The sequence below is a fragment of the Corvus hawaiiensis genome, chromosome 26, assembly GCF_020740725.1.
Source record: "Corvus hawaiiensis isolate bCorHaw1 chromosome 26, bCorHaw1.pri.cur, whole genome shotgun sequence".
Taxonomy (NCBI): Eukaryota; Metazoa; Chordata; class Aves; order Passeriformes; family Corvidae; genus Corvus; species Corvus hawaiiensis.
Genome location: NC_063238.1, coordinates 30,133,293 through 30,157,546, shown reverse-complemented (window position 1 = coordinate 30,157,546; position 24,254 = coordinate 30,133,293). Strand labels below are relative to the sequence as shown.

General features: G+C 38.3%; 1 protein-coding gene across 8 annotated transcripts in view; it reads left to right on the top strand.

The window, feature by feature from the left end:
* TRPS1 (transcriptional repressor GATA binding 1) overlaps positions 1-24,254 on the top strand; it is a 223,914-nt gene that overhangs the window by 52,890 nt on the left and 146,770 nt on the right. For 7 of the 8 annotated variants that reach the window (XM_048286554.1, XM_048286552.1, XM_048286548.1 and 4 more), the window contains 2 exons: positions 2,507-3,636; positions 11,456-12,059. In XM_048286554.1, the coding sequence (XP_048142511.1) occupies positions 2,507-3,636; positions 11,456-12,059 (1,734 nt within the window). The remainder of the gene's footprint in view (positions 1-2,506; positions 3,637-11,455; positions 12,060-24,254) is intronic. The other variant, XM_048286556.1, reaches the window with a different exon arrangement.

Below are 24,254 nucleotides of genomic sequence, written 5' to 3'. Positions count from 1 at the left end.
GAATATTTAGTTCTACTTTATCCTCTTGTGATGTAGAGAAGGATGTATTAGCATGGGACACAAACTTGCTGTGTAGACCACTAAGCAGGATTAGCACAAGTTACAGAAATGATGTGATTTACAGTCCACTGTAGAAAATGCTAGTACTAATATGTTTTACCAATGTTCTGAAAAAAAAGTAATTAGCAATGAATAGCAGCTGGGATTATTGTCAGTCAGAGTTTCTAACTGGTATCCACACAGTGTCTGCAAAAATAGGTTTATCTGTAACTCTGGCTAGACAGCTGAGAGTAATGAATGTATTTACTCATTAGAGCCACTTAAGGTAAAGCATCTTGGCCAGTTTTCTGTGCATGCACAGAACAAACATATGTATCTAATTAAATGAATGAAACCAGATCACCTTGCAACTTATATAATCATGCAGTGAGCTGCTGTTATTTTCTGTTTACTGTAATTCCATCAGTGCTTTCTGTAAGTTGTCTTTTGACGCCCCTGAGACCTTGAACATTGAAATAATGCAGTGGATGGAGATCTAAAGTGCCAGGTGCTGGAGAGCAGGCCCAGATCCCACTGTTGTCAGTTGGATCAGGCTTAGTATGGCTTTGTCTCCAATTCTTGCTTGCCATAAAATAAATAAAGGGATGTAACTTCTCCGCTGCAGAAGACATGTTAAACATCTCTCTTCCACAGAACCTCTTCAAAATCAAGTTCATAATTTGATAGCAGAATGTGGAGCCCCAGTTAAAAGTGACAATGTTATTACAGCTAAATCCTACTGATTTGGCTGCCTGACTCACCATTGCCTAATGAGATATGTTTCCTAAACAAACAGAAAGCCATTTTCAGTTTATTTAAAGGAAAGTTTTAACTAGTGCATGGGGATTTTGCTTTCTTAAGGAAAAAAACAAAAAAAAAAGAATTGGAGGCTGAATAGCAGCAGCTCATTATGTCGTGGTTTAGTAACTCATTGCCTCACTATACATGCTTAATTCTGATGAGATACAAAGGACAGCATTTCCTTCTCTGAGCTAAATGGCTAAAAGGCATTTATATTATATACATTTAAAAATGTTTACATCTCATGCTCTCTGTATGTCTGAGTCTTTCCATTTGGTGTGATACTGAATGAGCAGTGATCACATTATCTTTGTGGCATAACTGTTGAGGAGAAGAAAAATAATTACACCGTTTGCCTAATGCATTAGAACTGAATCCTGCAGAAATGTAGTAATACACTTACTGGTTGGGAGAATGAAAATCAAACCCTGCAAGGCTGAATTTTCTATTCCCTATAAGACATCTTCTGGGTGTAGAAATTGAGAATGTGTCACAAGGAAGCTTCCACCCATGTCTGCCCATGTGGTGTAGACTGGGTTATGGCAGAGGGGTCAATGTCTGTGGATTTTGGGAATTATCTTCTGGATGCTGTACACTATTTGCTACTCAGGAAAAGAAGCTATGCAGTGGTGACATTTTTATCAAGAGATTCTTTATTTGGCCTTCAAACCAGTTGTACAGGAGCAGCAAATCTCCCTCTGATGTCAGGGGCAGGTGTGGTACACTCCTGGGAAGGCATTAATAACATCAGCCCTGGAAGCCTTCTTCCCTTCCTGCAGAGCATTTTGCTCAGACATCATGAGAACAGTTAAGTAGACCTACCTTATTTTTTTGTGTGTGTAATTAGTGATGTCATGGACTTGGGTGTGGTAGTTTTCTTTGCCACATGCCATTTTTCTGCTGTAGTTTTTCCATCCTTGTTTTACTAAATTGAGCTCTGTGCACGAGAGGAACAGAAGATTTCCTTGGAGAATGTCTGCAGTGAGTAATCCTTGAGAAAGCTGCCTTTTGTTTGAGACATCAGCCACTATGGCTTTGTGAAAAGGCATCCTGGTGGATACTGGATACTCCTGTAGGAATGATCTTTGTAAGAATTGGTCATACTCTGACGCAGCAAACTGAATGTGTTATTTGAAGTTTAATTTTTGTTTGCTTGAATTTAAAAAGCAATTCTCTTTGACTGTAAAGCATGAAAATTATTAAAGCATCTGAGTCAAAAGACTGAGGGTCAGTTCTTTTCTTCCACACCTCATATAGACTCCCAGGAAAGTCTGCTGTCAAAGGGTTCAGAGATACGGGAACTGATGACTGGATCTTCTATCAATGACATTATTCAGTGATATAGTGAAGGAAGGAACAGTCCTATCAGCACTAAGATCATCTTGTGTATGTGTGCCTCAGTCTCTGCAAATCAATGTATTTGTTATTCATATGGAATATATATTGAGCTATGAGAAACATTTAAAAATATTCATCAACCAACATTAAATGTGTGAGGGTATATGTATGATATCTTACTATAGTAGTACAAATGAAAATGGTGGCGATGGTTAATGAAAGAGGCTTATGAATCAGTTGCTCTCTGTTTCTGTTTCCCCCCTTCCCACTCCTTGCTATATGAATAAATCTACAGTGGAGCTAAAATGATCTTATTCTTTATTCACAGGTTACTTTAGGTGGAACCTTTATTGGAATTGGGCGGAAAACTCCAGATTGCCAAGGCAACACCAAGTACTTCCGCTGCAAATTCTGCAATTTCACCTACATGGGCAACTCTTCCACTGAACTAGAGCAACACTTCTTACAGACTCACCCAAACAAAATGAAAGCAGCCCTTCCCTCCTCTGATTCTGGTAAAACTTCAGAGAAAAACTCCAATAAATCCAGTCCTACTCTTCGACCATGTGATTCTGGAGACTTGGGGAAGTGGCAAGACAGAATCACTGTAAAAGCAGGAGATGATACGCCAGTTGGATATTCGGTGCCCATCAAGCCAATAGATTCCTCTAGACAAAATGGTACCGATACAACCAGTTACTACTGGTGTAAATTTTGCAGTTTCAGCTGTGAATCGTCCAGCTCTTTGAAACTGTTAGAACATTACAGCAAACAGCATGGGGGAAGCCAGTCAGGAAGCCTTCACCCAGATCTGAATGATAAGCTTTCTAGGGGATCTGTCATTAACCAGAATGATCTAGCCAAAAATGCAGATGGGGAGTTAGTGACAAAGACAGAAAAGGGTGCGAGTGTGGCAAAAAAGAAAGACTTGAGTAGCAAAGGAGCAGAGGACAGCATGGTGACAAGCTACAACTGTCAGTTCTGTGACTTTAGGTACTCAAAGAGCCATGGCCCAGATGTAATAGTGGTGGGCCCACTTCTCCGTCACTATCAGCAGCTACACAACATTCATAAATGTACCATTAAGCACTGTCAGTTCTGTCCCCGAGGCCTCTGCAGCCCAGAAAAGCACCTTGGAGAAATTACTTACCCATTTGCTTGCAGAAAAAGTAATTGTTCCCACTGTGCTCTCTTGCTTTTGCACCTGTCTCCAGGGGTGACAGGAAGCTCTAGAGTCAAACACCAGTGCCATCAGTGCTCATTCTCCACTCCCGATGTGGACGTTCTCCTGCTCCACTATGAGAATGCACACGAAGGCCAAGCGTCTGATGTTAAACCAGAAACAAACGCCCTCCCAGGGGCAGAGGGGCCGCTGACACTCAAGGAGAACAAAGAACACTCATGTACCAAATGTGACTTTACCACCCAGGTGGAAGAAGAGATTTCCCGACACTACAGGTACAGTGAAGTTTCAAATGATTAATGGTTGGAACCCAAACAAACAGCCCTCCCATAGTTTCTTAATTAAATGTCACCATTCCTCAAACATTTGAGGAAACTGGAAATCAAAATAAGAATGTATATAGATATAAATCTTTACAGCCAGAGTCCAATCCAACATCCACTTTGTTTTGGAAAACCACCAGCTAAGTTGGTGGATTTAATTATACATTTAAACCTGTGCAAAGGAGAGAGAAATCTGGATTGGTGTGCAGATGCTGAAGTTTCAGCACATTTGAGGTTTGGTCAGCCATTTTCCACCCAGAATCTTGTAGGTACTATATGTACTATTTTAGTTTAGGCTTTTTCTGAGAAAGGTGGCATCTTCATTCAGTCAGGGAGCACGAATGACTTTACTTTCCAAGATAGACTGTGAACTCTTTATGCTCCATAGCAGTGCTTCAATGTACTACCTTTTTGTAGTATTTTCCATTCCCAAGTCCAGCAATGTAATAATTAGTTTAAGAGCATTCCACTGCTGTTTTGGTGTTCGTTTCCCACTGGGAGCAGACACTCTTTTGTCTGTTGATGTCATTCCCCAAGATCCTTTTGCAGATGCTTATTTTCGTGTTGCTGGTTTACAGTGTCATTCTATTTATTTTAAGTGCTAATGTTCCTATTTGGAGGTGGACACGGCCAGTCTCCTGACTCAGTCTGACACAATGTCATAGTAGCAGCCAAGTTCCTGCTAAACTTCTTGGGTCAGTTCCTGGGCTGTTGTAAACTGGCAGTCCATTTTGCATCAGAGGAGGAGCTGGCTCCTAGACTTTGTAAAGAGCAACAGTTATGTGCCACTGCAAAAGCAATGTTAAATATTAGAAAATCATGCTGAATATGTTAATAGTTAAGGCTAATGCGTCAACAGCAACGGAAAACTTCAGTATCTATCTCATCTAAAAGATCTTTGTCTGGAAGCCAGCTAGAATGAAGACAAAAGAAGATGCATTTTCAAAGCTAAAGCTTTGTTAAAAGCTCAAGAAACTGTGCCACGTTTAATAGATTCCAAGACATCCAAAATTAACAAAGGCAGACTGGGGCATGATACTTTAATAGAGATTAAAGCTGGGGGCATCCAAATGTTGCCCAACAGAGGGCTGCATTGGCAATATATCAGGAGTCTATTTAGGAAAAAAAAAAAGAGTAGATTGCTCATCTTTAATTTGGAGCTAGGGCCCACAGAGGATTCAGGTCCCAGCATGCAGTTCCCCATTTTTGATCCAAGTGGGCCTGAGGGATGTTGTGTGGATTAATTAGTTAATGTTTGTAAACTGCTTTGAAGATGAAAAGTGGTATCTAAGTTCCAAGCATTATTATAACAGCTTTGAGCCATGCTGAAGAACTCCATAGGCAGCACTTTGTCCACTGCTGGGGCATGGCATGATCTTTTTTTAGTGGTTAAATAACTGGAAGATTGAAATGGCTCCTTTACTGAAAGAACCCAACCTTTTATTTTGCTGCAGCTGGTAATTTAAGTTTTAACAAGCATGCCAAGCTAAGATCCTTTTTCCCAAGAAAGGAGAAGCCATGACTTTCAAAATTAAGTGCTAAGTCTAAGATGGGGTAGTTGTTGCTGCTCCTTCAGAGGGCTCAGCACCCTGCAGTTCTGGCAGTAGTCACAGGGAACTGCACTTTGGAAAATCAAGAGATACACTTTAAGCATTTTAGTTTCAAGTTGTTTGTCTAAGGCTATTTTGTTTAAAACACTCGAACAACGTATTCTGTTAACCCCAGTCTCTGACATTACTGAGTACTCTGAGGATGTTGTGTAATTAAAGCAAAGTACAATGTCCCCATAACTGCCAGCTTCTTTCCCTTTCTCCTGTACTTCCCCCTTGATAATTTGAATTTTGTTTCTTTTCTACTTGTACTGCTGCTGTTTTCCCCCACTGTGCATCTTTTTTGAAATCACATAAGTTAGTTCAGTTTGTGGTAGGTGCTCTGTAATGGTGAACACAGCAGGTTTTATTGTTTTTCTATGTAAAACCTAGTTTTCACTCTATCAAACTAAGACTTTTGAGACATTATAATGTCTATTTTTATTATCAGGCCTTTTTTTTAGTAGAAGTCTGGCATGTATCACGTGTTTTCTTTGCCTTTTTGTATTTTAGGAACTAAAGATAGAGAATAGTTCAGATTGTAAAAAGTCGAACATCTATAAAATAGTAGCATTAGTTGCTACACAGAAACATGCTAATGTAGTCAGCTCACATCCAACTGGGCTTCTCTGTTTCTTAATCAGAATTTGTCTCAATGCTTTTATGCCACACATTATGTACATCTGATGTATTTAAAATCCTGTACTCGTGCATGTCTCTAAAACCTCTTCATTTATATAATAAGGAGCTGAATGGGTTTTAATAGTAAACATAATACTAAACATTAATGTGGTGGAAGAAACTGTTCTGCTGTTCACATATTCAGATTTAGCCTTGATAATCTGGAGTATCAGTGTTGGCTTTAGATGCTACTTACATATTTTGATTAAAGTATTTTTTGTCTGCATTATTTTCATTTTTGAGTCATATGTCTGAACAACATGCTTAATTTATTTTATTATTTATTTTGCTTCCTTTTGGCTCTACATCTACAATTTCACTATGTATTCCTGGCTAAAAAATTTTGTATGTCCCAGTGTTATTCCTTTGCAGCCATGTATTTGCAACAGTATTAGAATTTGCAAAAGCAGTATTTCCCAAGTTTTCTTTACAAAAATGTATACTTACACTTAGCGCTCATTGAGTATTTCTTGACATGATTATTTGAGAGCTGTTCAGTTAAATTTGAAGTCAATGAATCACACTGCATTTGAGTTAACTTGTATTTAAACCTCACAAAAATGTGCTTACTGAAATAAATCCCTAGAAGATTTATTTTCCTCCATTTTCCACTAATTTTGCTACTACTCATCTTCCATTATACCTCTGAGGAATCAGATACTCTTTATGTTCATTGCGAAGCTTAGTTTTTTCTCAAAACTGCCTGGTATTCTGATGAGCCAGAAGATGCCAACACTTTTAATTTAGATAAAAATCAAACTGAGTATTTGGGCAAATTTTGCATGTTGTTTCACTTAGTCTAGAGATTATTTTCCTGCTTGTTCCAAAATAATTAATTTTGATTGATTTTTTAAAATGAAAGTGGCTTCTTGCAGAAGTGCCTCTTTTTTTTTTTTTTAAATTTTGCTAAAACGTGAGAAAACGATGCATTTTTTGGAAATTTTTTCAAAACTGCATTTTTGCAAAAGGTAGAAATTTTCATGTAAAACCTTATTTGACAGAAAGCATTTGATCGGTGCTAGTTAAAATTAGAAATGCTATGCGGAAAAATCCTCAAAACTTCTTTTTAAAAAGAAGGTAGGATAGTGATTCATTAAACTACAAAATATAATATGAAAACATAAAGACTCAATTGAAATAAAAGCTTTGGCAATAGTGTAGAATCATTTTTCTAATAAATTATTTTGAAAATGTGGATGACATCAGTTATGAAAGGTTCTGTTAAGAAATTAATTTTGAGTTAATTAAATAATTCCTTACCTCTCAAAGATAAAGGAGGTAGGGGGGCAAAAGGCAAAGGGGTGCTTGGGGGTTATGTCTTCCCAGCACCCAGGCTGCAGCTCAGGGGTGGAGGTGTTGGGGACAGGGGTCTTGGGACTGACCCTCAGACTCTCTGGCAGAAGAAGCCAGAGCAAGGTCTCAGGTGTGCAGATTATGGAAATGTCGTGCCTTTGGGACACTTCCCCCAGAGAAGAAACTCAGGGCAAAAATGTAAATTGAGGCCCACCAGTTCTGGATTTTACAGCAGAGCAGAAGCCTTCACTCGGTGAACAATAGCAGCAGCTATGAGGGCCTTTTCCATCCTCCTGACACCTTAATTCACTGCTCTGAACTTGTTTGCTCTTGCCAATGGCTTTTGCTCTCCTTTGATCTCAGTCTTGCTCTCCACTCTGCCCTGTCTCCTCTCCTTTCTAACACTACACTGAATTTTCTTGCTTGCTTTGCTGTCTTTTCTTCTGAATATTTTCCTTCCCCACAAGCTTGAGTGCAGCACCCATCCAAAAAGTTAACATTCTTATAAACCTGTTTCTTCATGAGAAATGATAGTAATTATTATATTCATAATTAAAATAAAACATGCGAAAAAATGGAAGTGATATGACAGCCATACCTTCTTCCAGAATATTTTCTATGCCCTAGAGCCTAGGACTGTCTTCAGGTAATTAAAAAAAAAATTACTTGTTTTGTAGAGGATGGTGTTTTGTAATACTTCAGACTAGTTAGAAGTATGTCAACAAGACTTAATTAACAACTGGCTAGGGTTGGGAGTATTGCAGCCTATTAGGAAGTTCAAATAAAGAACATTAAATCCATAAAAAACCCCAACCCTCTAATCTCTCCAACTTCAAGATTTTGCGAGGGAAAATCCTTGTATTTTACAGCACCCAATTCTTGTATCTTATAGCACCGAATTCAAGTACTTTTCAGTGCAAATAATGATAAGATTTTTTAAATTCTCAGAACATAACTGTGTAGCAAAGGTTTTGCCTGAATTTCTTGATATTTAATCTTGGGATTGGGCTGTAAATATTTCAATGTCCACAAATAATCAGGTCTTTGCTTTATTTTGTAGTGAAAATAATAATGTTAAGTGACATCAGTGGATGGGATGACATTGCCAGCCCAGTGCCATATTGCAGATAATGCCAGTTTATGGCTTGAACCTGCTGTTAGTTTGCTTGACAGCTGTATAAACAATAACATAGAAGGGAGAGTGCTGTTTCCTTCTTCATTTACATCACTTTCTTCCATCGCAAGATTTTCCTCTTCTTAGAGTAGCTCTGTACCAACACACAGTATTGCACCAGACAGATTCAGAGTTTCAGATGGTATAGCTGTAGGTTTTCAGATGTAGTTTAGCTGTAAAGTGTAACTTTGAGGTAATGCACAGGAGTGCTTCTTGTGTACTTTGCAAATTGGAATTTTAAAAATTCTGTTGCTTAGCCTTGAAGATCTTTGTACACAACTCTAGATGTAACTTTTGCTTTTAGAAACATAAAATAGGCTTAAATTCTAGTAAAAGAGAAATGAAACATGGCCAATTTGTTTCCCTGCTTGCTGTCAGGGTAGACTGAAAACTGAGAAGAAAACATTTTCTTTTTATGCCTTGTTCTGGGAAAGAATAAGTTTCCAACTTTCAAAAGTTCTCTAATAGCTGATGATAGTTACTATTTTATTATTTGGGACTGTGACTTGCATTGGACAGTTCCAAACTTTAGCTTACGTTTTGGAGCTTGGGGATAGAATAATACGCAGGACAAACCCATGTGAAGTATGAAGATTTATAATGTTGATGGCAGATTTTTAATGTGTACTGGAAAAGTGTATGTTCTGAAACAAAAAGCCTGTTGGATTTCTATCAACTGAAGTTTGTCTTCATTTTTTCCATATCACAGTGCTTATCAGTCTCATAGAAGAATAAAGGAATGCTTATATAACTGTCTTTGAACCAATTAGAAATAATTTAAATTAACAGACTTTTAATGTAAAAAAGGTGATTTTAGCTGGGCCTCAGCCATGTAGTTACAACTGCATCTAATATTCAGCATTTATTTGTGTCCTCAGAAGTGTGGTGTATCTGGCTGCTGATCAAAAACATTTAGCCAGTGTGGAATGGAAAATTAAAAAAAGACAAGTTCGGCAGAAAAAGATCAGCTGTTTGGAGGTGTGATATCTGTAGATGAGAGCCAAGTTAGGAAGGGGGTTAGCTATCGAAATAGCCAAGTTAAACAAGAGACACTTAGGGCTAAGTAGCGTCCCAAAGGATTGATAAACTTTCACATGGGGAGTGTATGTGGTTGAGCCATTAGCCCCAAATGGTGTCTTGTTTAGCTTGGCTTTTAAGATAACTAGCCCCTGTCTAACTTGGACTTCTCTGATGGTATCCCACCTTTACAGGGCTGACCCTCTTTATAACTTGGCTTTTGTATTTATAAAATAGTTTTGATCAGATAGCACTTTTTTTTTTTTTTTTGTTCAGAAGAGAATTAAGCTTGGTTTAGAAAAGAATTAAGTTGCAAGAGAGAGTATATTAGTGTCGCATTGAGAGACAAGCTGATTTTAATAAAACACAATTGTAGAATGAAGGAAAAGGAACACAGCCAGAACAGGATTTTAACCCACAGCTTGCTCTCCCACAAGTAGATTTTGTTGCCATAAGGCTGTGTGGAGAATAACTAAATCTATTTTTTGCATAATGGAACAAGCCCATCTAGTCCCTTAAAATGAATATAAATACAGAAAATGACAAAAAGAAAACTGATACTGCACAAGGGCTGAAAAGCTTGAGTCTGAATGTGTACTCATGTCTGTGTGCTGACACAACTGCAAGAAAATCAGACAATATAAATAACATATGGTTTGTTTTTCCAACAAAAGGAGAGAAGGAAGACAAGGGGGTTTAATAAGTTTGGCAAGTTGTCCCTTCTAAACTATCGTAGTCTAAAAGGGACATTTTGTGTATCATTCCAATTCTACAGATGCACCAAGAGCCAAATCCTGCTCTTACTGAAGTCAGTGGGAGTTTTGCCATCGACTTCACTGAGACAAAGATTCGGCCTTAAAAGAATTAATTGTAACAATTGGAGTTGTCAGGGCAGTAACAGATTTCTCATACAAGTTATGTCCAGTGTGAATAGTGAAAGGCTCATTTTTTTTAGCTTGGCTAAAGGCACTGTTGTGACTCTGAATGCCTGGGGTGTGGATGTGTGAGCATGTCTGCAGGGAGAAGCTCTTGTAGAATTCTGTACATTTTGCAGGGCAGGGATGATATTTTGCTCTGCATTGGTAGGATGCTGGGCACAGTGGGGCCCGGAGCCTGATAAAGGGCTCTGACCACTCCTGGACTGTAAACAATTATTCATAATGGCGTTAGAGAACTCATAAACAGTGTTCTGTTCCTATGATAGATACAGTAAGTGGGTAACATGTTGTTCTCATGTAGCAACATATGCTTTACATAATTTAGTAATGCAGTACTTTTTATAGGCTTTTAGAGTAAAAACAGGAAGGCGTGTTATTCCACACTGCTCCACAGCTCCTACCAAAGAATTTCTGTATGTGACAGGAAATGCAGTTCGCAGTGACACAGCCTGTGCTTTTTCTTTAGAACAGCATCTTTTTAAGTTGTGTTAAAATATCTGTGGAAAACCAAACACTACTGTCTGTTGTGTAGAACCTTCTGTCCTTCAGTGTATTCTTATCCATAAGTTAACCAGAGCTCCATTCAAAATCATCTTTGTCAAGCAAAAGTATATGGAATTGGTGGAAAGTAAAGGACTTTTTAAAACAGTTTAACTTTCTAACGTACATCTGTATTATATGAAGTGGGTTTTTTTTAATAACAAGAGAACTATCCTCTTCTATTTGATTTTGTTTGAAAAATACATTTTTTTTTTAGTGTTTCTGCTGCAGTAGAGAGTGAAAAGTGTATTGCAGAAAACTGAAGAGGAAAAACACAAAATCCCGGTGAAAATTTTATGAAGTTTAGAATAAGGCAGTGGAATGTGAAGGCACGATAAGAGGCCATTGCAAGGCATGGGGGGAAAAATCAGCAGTATTTTTGCCCTGTTGTATAAGACACCAAAGTAAACCTGCTTGCTTTATTTAGAGGGTCATAGTGTAAGTTTGATTTATTTTCTTAATCTTGGTAGGTAAAACCACTGTGAGAGGGAAGGCCAAGGGGTGACTCTCCTGTTAATCTGCTTCTTGTTTTCTTCCAGGCGAGTACACAACTGCTACAAATGCCGTCAGTGCAGCTTCACAGCTGTTGACACTCAGTCACTACTAGAGCACTTCAACACTGTGCACTGTCAGGAAATGGACATCACTACAGCCAATGGGGAGGACAGTCATGCCGTTTCGTCTATCAAGGAAGAGCCAAAAATTGACCTTAAGGTCTACAGTCTGATTAATCCAGATCCCAAAATAGGAGAGCCCATATCTGACAGCATAGTGAAGAGGGAAAAGATAGAAGATAAGGAAGTGCTCAAGGAGAAAGGCTGGACTGACAGTCCCAGTGATGATCTTCGCAATGTGTCCTGGAGAGGAACAGACGTTTTGAGGGGGAGCCCATCATACACACAGACCAGTCTAGGCTTACTGACCCCAGTGTCTGTTGGTCAAGAGCAGCCAAAGCCTTTAAGGGATAGTCCAAATGTAGAAGCTGCCCATCTCGCGAGGCCCATTTATGGCTTGGCAGTGGAGAGCAAGGGTTTCCTGCAGAGTGTCCCAGCCGGAGCAGCAGAGAAAGCCGGGCAGCTCACCCAGCCCTACTCTGGATCCGGGGACGGGAAGGCAAAGGATGAATCCCAGTCCTTATTACGGGTAGGAAACTTTTTTTCCCCCTCTTGCTTTTTATTTTTGCGTATGTGTTATGTTTGATTGGCCATGCAAATGATTTCTTTAGGTCTGGACTGATGTGGTTGGGGTTCTTTTAGTGCATGGAAACAAAAAAAAAAGGCAAGGAAAGACTCGAATTTGTAGAGCCAAACTGGCAGGTGAATTTACCAAGGTGTTCACATAAAGCAATCTATATATTGATGTAGTATTAGTAAGCTTCGGCTTTTGCTATTTAGCTCTGATTGAATTTTGTTTAATCATCCCTGCTAATTGTGCAGGTTGGTGATACATTTGAGGAAGGGAGGTTTAGAACCCCAGAAGGCTGCACATCTGTTACACTAAAACAACTAATCACCTCTTAAATTTTGTGGTGGTGTGACAGTTTGCACTTAAGCAGGATTTCATATTACTACATATCTTAGAATATGAAATGTGAGTTAAATATTAATAAAAAGTAACCCTTTTTTGTGAAGCAATGTAATTATATACAAATTTTGACACTTGTCTGGTTGCCTTGGAAGCAAAATAAAAAGAAAAGGAAAGATCTCACGTGATAAGAGAAGGCAAATATTTGTCACATCAAATAATTCCTATTTTTTTTAAAAAGAAAAGGATCTATATACAAGGAACTTTCCCATCCATCAAGGTGTGTTTTTCCCACTGTAGAGAAAACTGAGGTTAGAAAAGCTCTCACATTCTGAGGAGCTGAACAGGGAGACAAATAAATGCTTTTCTCCTGAAGTCATCACATGTTTTCAGGAGCTGGTCTCTATCTGAATTTATAGCTACTTGCCACAGGAGCAGTCAGTCTGCAGACAAAGCTCACTAGAATGGAAGTGATGATCTGCTGGTTTCCTTTATTGTCTTTTGTAGCAGCATTTATAACCATAGCATCCATTAGTGTAACACATCAGAAAAAGACAAAAAGGAAGATAAATGTTTTATTCCATGGTCTGCTAAGATTATACACAGGTTTATCTGTCTCTGTACATATAGGTGTCTTCAAAGCTGTTTTAAATGCAGTCAGTGGTGTTAAAAATATTGCACATATTCTAATTATAAAATGGAGTGTCTGTAATTTAAACCCTGCATGCAATTTAGGGGGACCACAAACTTTTGTACCTTAGTTATTGTTCTCAGATTTCAAGTGTATGAAAAGCAGTTACAGTATGACAGGTTCCTTGTTGCTAACCTGGGTGTGTGCTCACTGTGGATGGCAATATTATATTTCTCTCCTCCATTAGGAAATATGTATTAAAATACTTAAATAAACCCATGCAGCAGTGGAATTCATGCTGTACATATGATGTTAGTTACATCCCACTTCAGTTCTTGTACTGGTTCTTAGCCATGTGCAGACAGATTGGCCAGAGGAGGCATTTAAATTGTGGTTTATCAGAATACAAATAATTTTTATTTATTTTTTGACTACCAGAGGAGGAAAGACAACTAAACAAGAATTTGCAAAGGGACACGATAGTATGCAGAATCAGCTCTTAAAGGTCTTAATTTGGTTGGTAGCTGGTTCTAAAATCTTAGTAAGCATTAGAATAAGGCCATTATATTACCTGTTTTAGCCACTGCTGAATGTAGAACGGGAAACTGTAGGCTGACTGCTTCCTATGCCCTTTTTAAAAATAAGTTCAGATGCTTTTTTAAAGTGTTTACACAAAACCACTTTTTTATACTTTTTTTTTTTCATTAGTACTTTATCAATTTGGAAATAGTTTCATCACTTCTGGGTATGAAAAACCTGTCTCTTCCATACTTTTCTGAAAAAAAAAAAAGTCTTACTTTTGTGTAGTAACAGTGCATATAAATTAGTTCCTTGCATTTTAAAATGTGCACAACCCTCCTTTTCTTTTATAAGTTCTGTAATGATGTATTAGCAGATTATGTCTACAGGGACTGATGAAACCATATCAACATTGTTCAAACAGGAATTAATTTTGTGTGCACCTTCAACTGCCATGCTCTTCGAACTCTGTTGTGCCAAGGACTTGTTTGTCTGGGTCTTTTCCTTAGTGATAATATTTGAATTTTCACTTTTCTTTGAAAATTGGACAAGTTGCTTTTGTCAGCTTGAAATATTTTTATAAAAGTGGGGGAAAGAAGGTTAACTTTTTTCATCTGCTGAACAGACTTCCTAATCTTACATTTTTCGTCATGATTGATGGATAGAGAAAACATAAGGAGAATTGAAACTTCTTGAAGGTAAGGGGTGATCTGAAGGATAGGAGATGTGGGAGTGTGATTCTGTGAGTGATATTAGTTTCATCTTCCTCTCAATCTGTGAAAAAGATCATAGAAACCCAACTCCTTTAATTTGCTCTTGATTTTGTTTTCTGCAGACAGAGTTAGGGTATGCAGTACTGGAGCCATAAATAAGAAGGCAAAGCGATGGTCAGCTTGACCATTGGGATCTTAGTGTTAAGGATTATCTGACATACAGATATGTATGCCTGGAAGCTCAGTTGGCCCAGAGAGAAATAAAAATTGTTCAGAAAAGAACTTACCATCCATTCCTGAAAAAGCTAATTTTTGTAATCCTCTGAAATAAAAAAATACACTGTACTGTTAAGCAAATCTTTCATTATTGTCTACTTTTGGCTACATTTATTTTTCTAATGTGAAATAGCTTGTAGGCGTAGCTAATGCTGTATAAAAGTTGGTCCTCTCTGAAAGCAAAGTGTTAAATCAATACATCCTTCTAGTATCATATAATGAGTGCTTATGCAAAACACTGTATCCCAGGACGACTGGTGACTAGGAAACAAAACCTATAATAAAATCTCTCTGGACACCTTCATTTTTTTCCCCCTGAAGATTGACACAGAGGAAGCCAAAAATTTGGGATTACTCAGTGAATAAACACTGAGAAATGGGCTGAAGAAGAAAATCCCTAACACATCCCTTTGGTTGTACTGGCTATTTATAAAGTGGTTCTGCTTATTACAAATGATTTGTAATGATTTGACAGTAGCAGCAATACCATGTGCTTTTAATTTTTTATGTTCCTGATGATGGGAGGAAGGCAAAGTGGAGATCAGATTTTTTTCACATTTTTTCATATAGATAGAGGTTGATACTGCAAATTTAGGAGCGATTAGCATTTTGGTAAAATATCAGAGATAATACAAATAACTGGAGAAGGGGTGAAAATATGCCATGGCCCACAGAAATTCCTAATGCTTACAGGATAATTAATTTTTGGAAATTGCTTGGAGTAATTTTTTGGATGTAGTCTAAGCCATTTATATGCTGTTTCTTGCATTCCTTCCATACATGATGGCCATGGTCCTTCCCCAGACTCTGTGCTACAGTAGATTATTTGTGGGAGTCATTGGGTTAAGATTTCTGTTATTTTTAGAAGCTAAAAGACTGAATTGCTTGTGACCCTTGGGAGCTGGAGATGGTGCAAACACATGTGTGCAGTGGATGCACCTTTTTCCCTGAGAATGCTTCCAAGCTTTGTGTGTGTAACAGAATCTTTCTCAGGGGCTTGGTACACTTCTGTCACTAGCTTTAATTTCTTTTTCTTATTAAAGTATTTCCAGCAGCTGTACTTACAGCGGATTGGTATGTTTTGCAAATAGGAATTACCAAAAATGTACCTCAACGTGGTACAATGTGGACATTATTTCTGCTTTTCCTTAGAGTAGCTGATTTTCTAGTTTAAAGATTTGTTGATACTGGAAGGTCTATTGAGATGCAAAAATGTTCCTTTTTTCGGGTAGCACATTGGCAGCCAGCAGACTCCAGGCCAGGCAGATTGTTTAATGCTTTGACAGCGCAGATCTTGGACAGCAGGAAGTTTTTGCTAAACTGATTTTAAATGAAGTGTCCTGTTTTGGTGTGTATGGACACTGCAGAATAAAGTTTGCCACAAAATGGGGAATTGTAGCCTGAGCCTTCAAACCTACACACAGACCTAGTTAGCCCACCTAAAGGTGTTGGTATAGACATAGTAGTTTAGTCAACAGAGATGCAGAATAACACAGGTCAGTGTGTCTGTCCTCTGGGGCTACGTGGACCTGCAGACAGCAAGGAGAATACTTTGTGTATTAATCATAGTTCATGGAGGGATTTGTGTACTGTCAAAGGGAGACAGATTGTTACATTATTGCAGAAGTAGTGTGGATTTTTATCAAAAGCATACTGCAGGCTGTAATGTTAAATATCTGTCAGGTTATGTTAACCTTAGCGATGAGCTTTTTATATGGGGCAAAGGATAAAATTGACTCTTCTATTAAACTGAGATTATTTTGCACCATAATGATCAGACTGTTTACACACTACAGGAAATCACAGCATTTGAAAAAAGTTTTCGTTTACTTTAAAAAGAGATTTTTTTTTTGTCTGCGATATTTGCTCTTGTGGTATTTCATATGGTGTTCTGGCTGAAGCTGGTCATACAGCTTTAAATTTGGGGGAGACAGGGAATTAGAAAAAGTTATTTCCCTTCTCCCTGTTTTGCATTCTCCTGTGTGGGTGACTGACAGAGCTAATTTTAAAATAAGCAATTGGTATTTAAGTATTAAATCTACATATAATTGCTTTAATATCAGTGTAGTAAATATCAGACACAATTCCTAGTGGCAAAACATCATTTCTCCTATTATCAAGTACTGACTCCTGGTATCCACAGAGCTGGATACCAGATAGCTGCAAAGCAGTGGAAATGCTGAGCTGTCCTTTGTGCTTTCCAAAAGACTTCTGTAAGCACATACAATTCTTGGCTAGAAGGATTACATACATTTGAGGTAAAACCTGCCTCTCTGATGTTGGTAGAAATATTGCTGCTGCTGCTGCCTTTAGCGGGAGCACAAGAAGCAGCATGAGAAGGTTCAAGCACACGGAGTGGGATCTTCGTTTAAATGTGATTTTTCAGTGGCCACTCCAGGGTGACAGGTGGAAGTTTTTGTGTTCTTTGGCATTGTGTCCCATTTCCAACCATCTTCTCATAGTAGCATCTTAATGGTATATCTACAGAATTAAATTTAATGCATATAATTGCATCACTCTTCTTAGATTTAAGTTGGTATAAGTCTTGGGTACTGCATCTCATCCCTAAGCAACTTCAGGAGAGAAAAAGCAGCCCTTTAAACAAGAAACATCTAAAATAGTTTTTCTGTAGCTGCATCTCATTTTTTTCCCATTTCCTCTGACTCTGTTAGAGATCTTTCAGGAAGTATTTATAGTCAAGGCCATTCATTGCCATACGGGTCCTTTAATTAGCTGAGGGGAACTCAGCAGGCACTGTGTCTTACTAATGCACAGAGCTCTGGCAGGTCAGAGAGCTGACAAAGTCTTTCATTTTTTTTTAAAGCACCTGTTTCTACAAGTCTCTGCCTGGGGAGTCAGTGGGCTACTTTTTTACATTTAACTACATCCTGGAAAATGGCAAGAATCCTCCAACAAGGAAAATGAGAAAATAAAGTTAGTACTTGAAGATAAATAGTTTTGAAGCATTATGTTTACCGTGCAAAACAGGCTGGTAAAATCCGTATTCTGGTGAAGGGCTCAGGAATGAAGCTAAAGTAACTTTCTGAAGGTTTTCAAGTAGTTTAGAAACAAACATGTACTTGGCTGCTTTTAGTAACTACTGGAACCAAACCCATAAGAAATTGAATGTTTTGCATTACTCATCCTGACAGTGATCAGATAGGACTAGAAAGTAACTTTTAGAAAAATGTTAACCTGCCCAATGAAAGGCATGTTTCTGGTTTTTGTGTGGGGTGTGTCTGTCATGTGGTGAGACAACCCCACCTCATCCATGTTTACCCACTCGGCAGGGCATAAGGTTTTTTCTTTTCCTTCTTTCTTTTTTTTTTTTTTTTTTGGTCTCCCTTTTATGAAGTGTGGTTTGGAAGAGAATTAAGTGATAAAATCATTATTTGGGTGGGGCACGGTAATAATGCGAAAGGGCAGCAGCTGCGTCAAAGTCCTTGATGAAAAGGTGAATCAGTATGTGGAACAAAGGGCTGGGAAGATGGGTAAGGGCCCCCAGGCCGTTGGGTAAGCAGCGGGGTTTATTGAAGTTGCTATGATCAATAACAACGATTCAAGCAGGGAGAACCAAGATAATTCTTGATTTAAAACAAGCTGCTGCATTTGGATAGATGAGATCGAAATGCAGATGAGAGCAAAAGAGTGCTTTCTTGTATTGAACTGAGGGGCCAAAACAGATGGACAATCAGTGTCACATGAAATTAGCTCAATTTTATATGCCCCTTCCTAATTCAGGTGGGAGGAGCTCTCTTTTGCTCTCTCTGGTCTGGTATTTGGTGTCCTGGTGTAGGGTGAGAGCGAGAAGTGTCTGTGCACTGTTTTGACGTGCCTGCACCTGGGCTTGGTTTGCTGGGTGAAGATAAGCTGATGCATGTGGCAGCTGCTCTGTGCCATCACTGCCATGGGGAAAGGCAGTATCGGACTCGGCATGAGGGTAGGAGTATCCTTGGTTCCTTGGCACACTGCTCCTTGGCCACCCCCACTGCTCTGGCCTGGATGGGGGTCTGGGCACAGAGGCGACTCCTGACACTGTCCCCTGGCCTGAACAGGAGTCTTCAGTGCACTGCAGGTCAAGCCAGGCCTCCGTTGCCCTGGGCTCGGGCCTGTAGCTCTCCCTCCCGGCTCAGCCCCTCTGTGCCGCGGAGCCACCCATGTTGGCACTGGGACGGGCCCAGTCCCACAGCCCCTGTTCGTGCCTCTTGCCCCGAACTGGGCACATGCAGTGAGGCAATGCTTTTATTGTAGGTATGACTGGTATGGTTAGCAGATAGTGTTTTTACCATCTTCAAGTACATTCCTGATGGGTTTTTTTAATTTTAAATTGTGCTGACAGTGACTGCAGCTTGGTTAAAGCATCCATGTGTGGGGCATAACTGTGGGCATTGCAAAGGCCAACAGTGCAGCAGCAGCTCCCTCCAGTCTAAACAGTTCACAGAACTGTCAATGAGGAGCCTTGTTTAAAATGGGAAGTAAGTAAATGCAGCTTCTTGCATAATGACTAAATTAAAGAATTAGTTGAGCTTTACCAAAGTTTTGAAAAGTTAAGTGCAACTATAACTGTTTTACAGCCCTATTATTATTCTGTATTGCCAGTAATACGTAGCAATAGATGTATACCTGAAGTGAAATGGAAGCTTCAATTGTATTTAGAAACTAAGGATAATCTTTGCCAAACTGGATCCAATAAGAAGCACACATTCATGCTTGAGGACAGAACTTGCTGCTAACATGTAGATTTTCAATGGAAAATTAAATTTCACTGATGAATGCAGGCAAGGACTGTACATAATTCCATTTTTGCCTGAAGTACCATGGTGCTGAACAGCGAAAATCTATGTGAAGATACCTCTAGCATCTGGAAGTGCAGAGTTGCTTTCTGTACTGAATTTCAGATGATCCTCTAGATGTATTTGGTAATTAAAAGACATAATAAAATACACTCTTTTAGAGGAGGGATCTTACAACAGCAAATAAATGTTTAATTTATTGGACTAAAAAGGGAGCATTGTAGTTATAATTGATTTGAAGGAATCCAGATGCTATCCACATCCGAACAAATTCAAAATGCTAAGGATTTATAAAGAGGTTTATGAATAAACGGTGCGCATACATGCTGTGATTTTTGTCATGGGGGTATCTAGGGCTGATAATACAGCCAGTTAAAAACAACTATGGAAAATAGCTATTAGATGAACAGATGTGTGCTGAAACAGAAATATGCATATATATGTGTGTGCATGTGTGTGTGCAAGATATGAAAAAGGTTTTCTGGAATGTCTTTTGTTACCTTGGCACTCCTCAGAATATGCATATGGTCACCTTGGAACTAGTCTTAATTTTCAGGTCTCTAATGTAGCCCAATTGATTTAGTGAACAATTTCCTGCTTAATATAATTAATTTGCTTCTTCCACCAAGTTCTGTTTTTGAAATGAGGCTTTACAGGGGCTAAATGGTTCTTGCTGATGTTTTTCTAAGCATATTTTTTAGTAGCATATACATGTATTTTAGAAAATATTACAGTCTTTGTTGTGGTGATATAATCATATGTGTATGTAATATAAATCCATAAATACATGTATTCCTGTTGCACATTACATTATTTGGAGTTCAGATAGTATATATATTTTTAGCATAAAGATGAGAGGAGGAATATATTTTTTTGTGTTGTGTACAGTATTAGGTATCTGAAGCAATTGGAGTGGTGGCAGCCCAGGTTGTGCAGCACTTTGCAGGCAGCTTGTGAACAGGCTTGAAAATCTTTGCTGAGTTTGTGTATCCCTGGACTGCCTGAGATTTTCAAATCTCAGGTCGGTGAATCATGTTTGTCCTAGTTAGATGATTAATTCCCTATGTTTTCTTGGCTGCTCTAGGCTGTAGTTTCCTAATTCTGTCTGTAAAAAAGGAATTTCCCATCTAAAGGGCAAGAGTGAAGAGAGATGTGTTAAACTCTATTGTGCAACAGTACAATGATAGTCACATATCATAGTACTGCATCCTGCATCGATATTGCTGGTTATCTTCTCTGCGTGTGATGATGCAAACTTTGTCAAGCATACCAATGAAAGAACGAAAACTGAAAAAACAGATTTTTAATTTTAATTTTAACTTCGTTAAAATTTCTATTCTTTCCTTCAGTCTGGGGGTGGGTGGGGGAGGGAAGCCAAAGCAGGAATTTTGGAGCGAGACATTTGCATTTCTTGGTTGACTTTGACCTTGTTTTGGTTTATGTGCCTCTGATGTGTATGGTAGCAAACTGCACATTTTCACTTATGGGAAGAAGTCTTTTAACAATGGCTTACAGTGCAGTCTTTAATCATGTAAGTTGCCTCCAGCACTTGCTGAGAGTAAAATTCCATCCTCTTCATTTTCAGATGGGTTGTACTATCAGCTGTTTCTCCTTGCAAGACTGTCTGTGATTTGAAAATTGTGTTTAAATTAAAAAAAAGTGAGGAAAAAAGAGAAATAATCAGAACGTTTGTCAAGAAATTTGCTATGAATGGGAATGAGAAGCAATGCAAACAAGCTTGAAATGAGTTTTAATTCACATGTTATTCTGGGAGCCTACAATTTCTGGTGAGAAAATGGCATATTTTAGGTCTATTTCCTCCAGTTTTTGGCATGGAGCAATGCCTGTTTTGTTCAGTCAGATGTTCAAATGGGAATTTTGGATGCTTAGAACTAATTTTAGTAGGTGGGGGGCAAATTTATTATGATGCTACAAATAGAGTTTGATCACAGCTGCTCCATTGCAATTATAAAAATTGGCTGTGAATCACTTAAACTATATTTACTGGTTGAAAAAAAAAAAATAGTCTATACAAAACTGTCTTGTTGCCCATAAAGTTCTCAGTATCATCATTTATATACACAGTATTTTGAATTAGACTTGATCACGTTCCAGATTATTTTCATGCCTCTCTCCCCCCATGCCCCAACAGTGATAATGTGCTCAAATGACTCTCCCATTCTTTCCAAGTTAGGGTGAATTTCTGAGCTTGTTCTGAAATTACAGTAAATCACACACAGACCTCTTAAGACTTATTAAAAAATGTTAGTAAGTTCACTGGAAGTTGGGCACTTCAAAGCTCTTGCTACTCCAGTCTGTACATGACTAAAAGGCTGTAGGGCAAACACCACAAGGTGAAAGCTTACAAATCAAAGCAAAACTTAATATACCGCTATTATCCCCTTTATAAGACATATGGAGAATAATATCTTGACATATTTATGAGGGTTTTTTTTTCCCGATAGTAATTGCTTTAATGTTCATGGATTTATGCTTTTGAGTTAGAAAATACTGAGTTATATTTTATATTTTTTCAATGTTTCATGGCAGCTCTTCTTCCAACCTAAAATGGATGTATTCCAGACTTGTTTAAAAGTTCTTATTGTGCAGAATAAATTTGGTCAACCTGTTTTTGAGAAAAGTGTTTTCTTCACAATTCAGTTATGGACTCATCTGTGGTGATTATTTTGACATTACTCCCTGCAACTGATAAAGAAGACAAAACATCTATAAAGCTCTCCACTGACAGCACAGTACATGTTAGTATATTACTGAAACACATTTATATTTGACTGAGGTATGCTAGAAACTTAAATATTTCCTTTTGTTTAAAATTCTCATAAACCCTACTTTATTCAGGGCTTGAGTGGTGAGGAGAGTTAATGGAAAACATGATTAAAACCTTGTAGGCTTCAAGGCTTGTAAATATCTTGGCACCTGCATATGTTTGTGTGCATTCATGTGTATGGTTACTAATTTTAAATTAGGTTAAAAATTAGAATTAAATTTTAAAAATTATATTTATATTTAAATTAAGAGTGAAAAAAGGTTTTCATCTGAAAACAAAATTTCCGTAATTATTTAGCAAAATGGTTTGTAGGACAAATATTAATAATTTTTAAAGCAAAGAGTGTGTTACAACTTTACTGATTTTTCCATTACAAAAAATTATGTTCTGCTTAGCAGAAGTTTTAAATACATCTTTTCATCCCTTTAAGACTGTAGTCTTAATCATCACTTAATTGTTTTGCTTTTACCTTCTAATAGCAAGCTAAATGGTTGAAGGGTCAGGTCTTTGCAGTGGTTATCCATAACGACTATCATGTGTGCTGTAGGGACTTCAAAAAATCAAGAGGACAGTTGATACCTGTTAAACTTGGACCCTCAGTTTCTTGGTGTAAGCGACTCCTCACATTTTAATCAATCCTCATGACCAACTTCATGTATCTCAGGAGAGGTGTTGCATTCAACTTCACTGCCCCAAGTTGGGGTTGATGTAGACCTCTAGAAAAAACTTTTCCTGAAATGCATTATTTCAGTGAGTAAATAGACAGTTTGGAGTTAAACCATAATCATTGCTAAAAGTATTTGAGGGCTTTCTTAGTGATACCCTCCTTAAGAGGCGAAGCGTAAGCTATTTTGAATACCAGTCCCCCAGGTACATCACTGTTGGAAGGTAAGAACATTTTTTAAAACACTTAAGTTGAGAAATATTTTATCTGTGCTGGTTCTGTAACCTTGGCAAAGAAAGTAATTTTTGCAAGCACTGGGAGATGAACTGGAACTCCATTCAGTAGTCCACACCAAAGGGCTCCCAGGTTCCTGGAGAGCAGCTGGATGTGCCTGCTGTTCTGCCTGGCTGTGAATGCCTGTAGACCCGTGCTGTCAGCTGTTTTTATCAGTATAGGTCTGCTTTCCTCTTTGCTTGGCCAGGTTGCAAAGAAAGTTCACAGAAACCACTCTTTCCTTGTCTTCTTTTGCTTGGTTTGGCTCTCTCTCCCCTCAATCTTATGTGGAACTCACAGATACAAGTCATTAAAATTCTCCAGATTTGGAGCTGTCTTTTGAAAGAAATTTACCAAACCATTCATTTTGTTATAAAAACTGTCTAGGCTTTCTGATCTGCCTTTCCTAAAATATACATTGTCTGCATTGCAAATGGAGGCTTTCTGATGGGGAGAGATTAAGCAAAAATGTCTCAATCTTGTTCTCAGTATCAGTGCTGTGCCATGGTTGGAGCCAGGGTGCTGGTCTGCAGTGTCTGCTCTGACAGGTTTCCTCTGGAATGCCTGCACACAAACGGCCCTTGCGATCTGATACCTGTCCGACCAAAAACATTCTCATGGCCTTGCTTGCTTTCATCAGCACCACTTAGTAAACCTCACCTAGTGGAAGGAGACATGTTGGAGCACAGCAGAAGAACAGAATGGGTGAAACTACAAATTGTTAGTCTGTTAAACACAGATTATGTCTTTGGGTACAATTCCATTAGCGACTGAATGAGTCTGGATGGGTAGTAGCTTGTGGAAGTATTTGTTATGACAAAACCAACTTTTCGTTAATAGACAAAGTTATCCTGTTTTCCTCTGTAGTCTGGCCAACTTCAAAATGTTTCAAACTAATTTCAGACTTGTAAAACACTGCCTATCAGATATAGACATATGGATTGAACTAGTAATTTGTTTGCCATCTGCTGATAAAGGAAGCAAGGCGTCTAAGTAGAAAATGAAGAATTCCCTCCCTCTCCCCCATTGGAATGTCATATGGTGCCTTTAGTAATTGTTTGTATTGACATTTATTTGATTGCTATGTAAAGTGTTACACTGCATTGACCTGAATCTGCTTTCAATCTCATAATGATGATTTCTTTTTTATTTCCAAA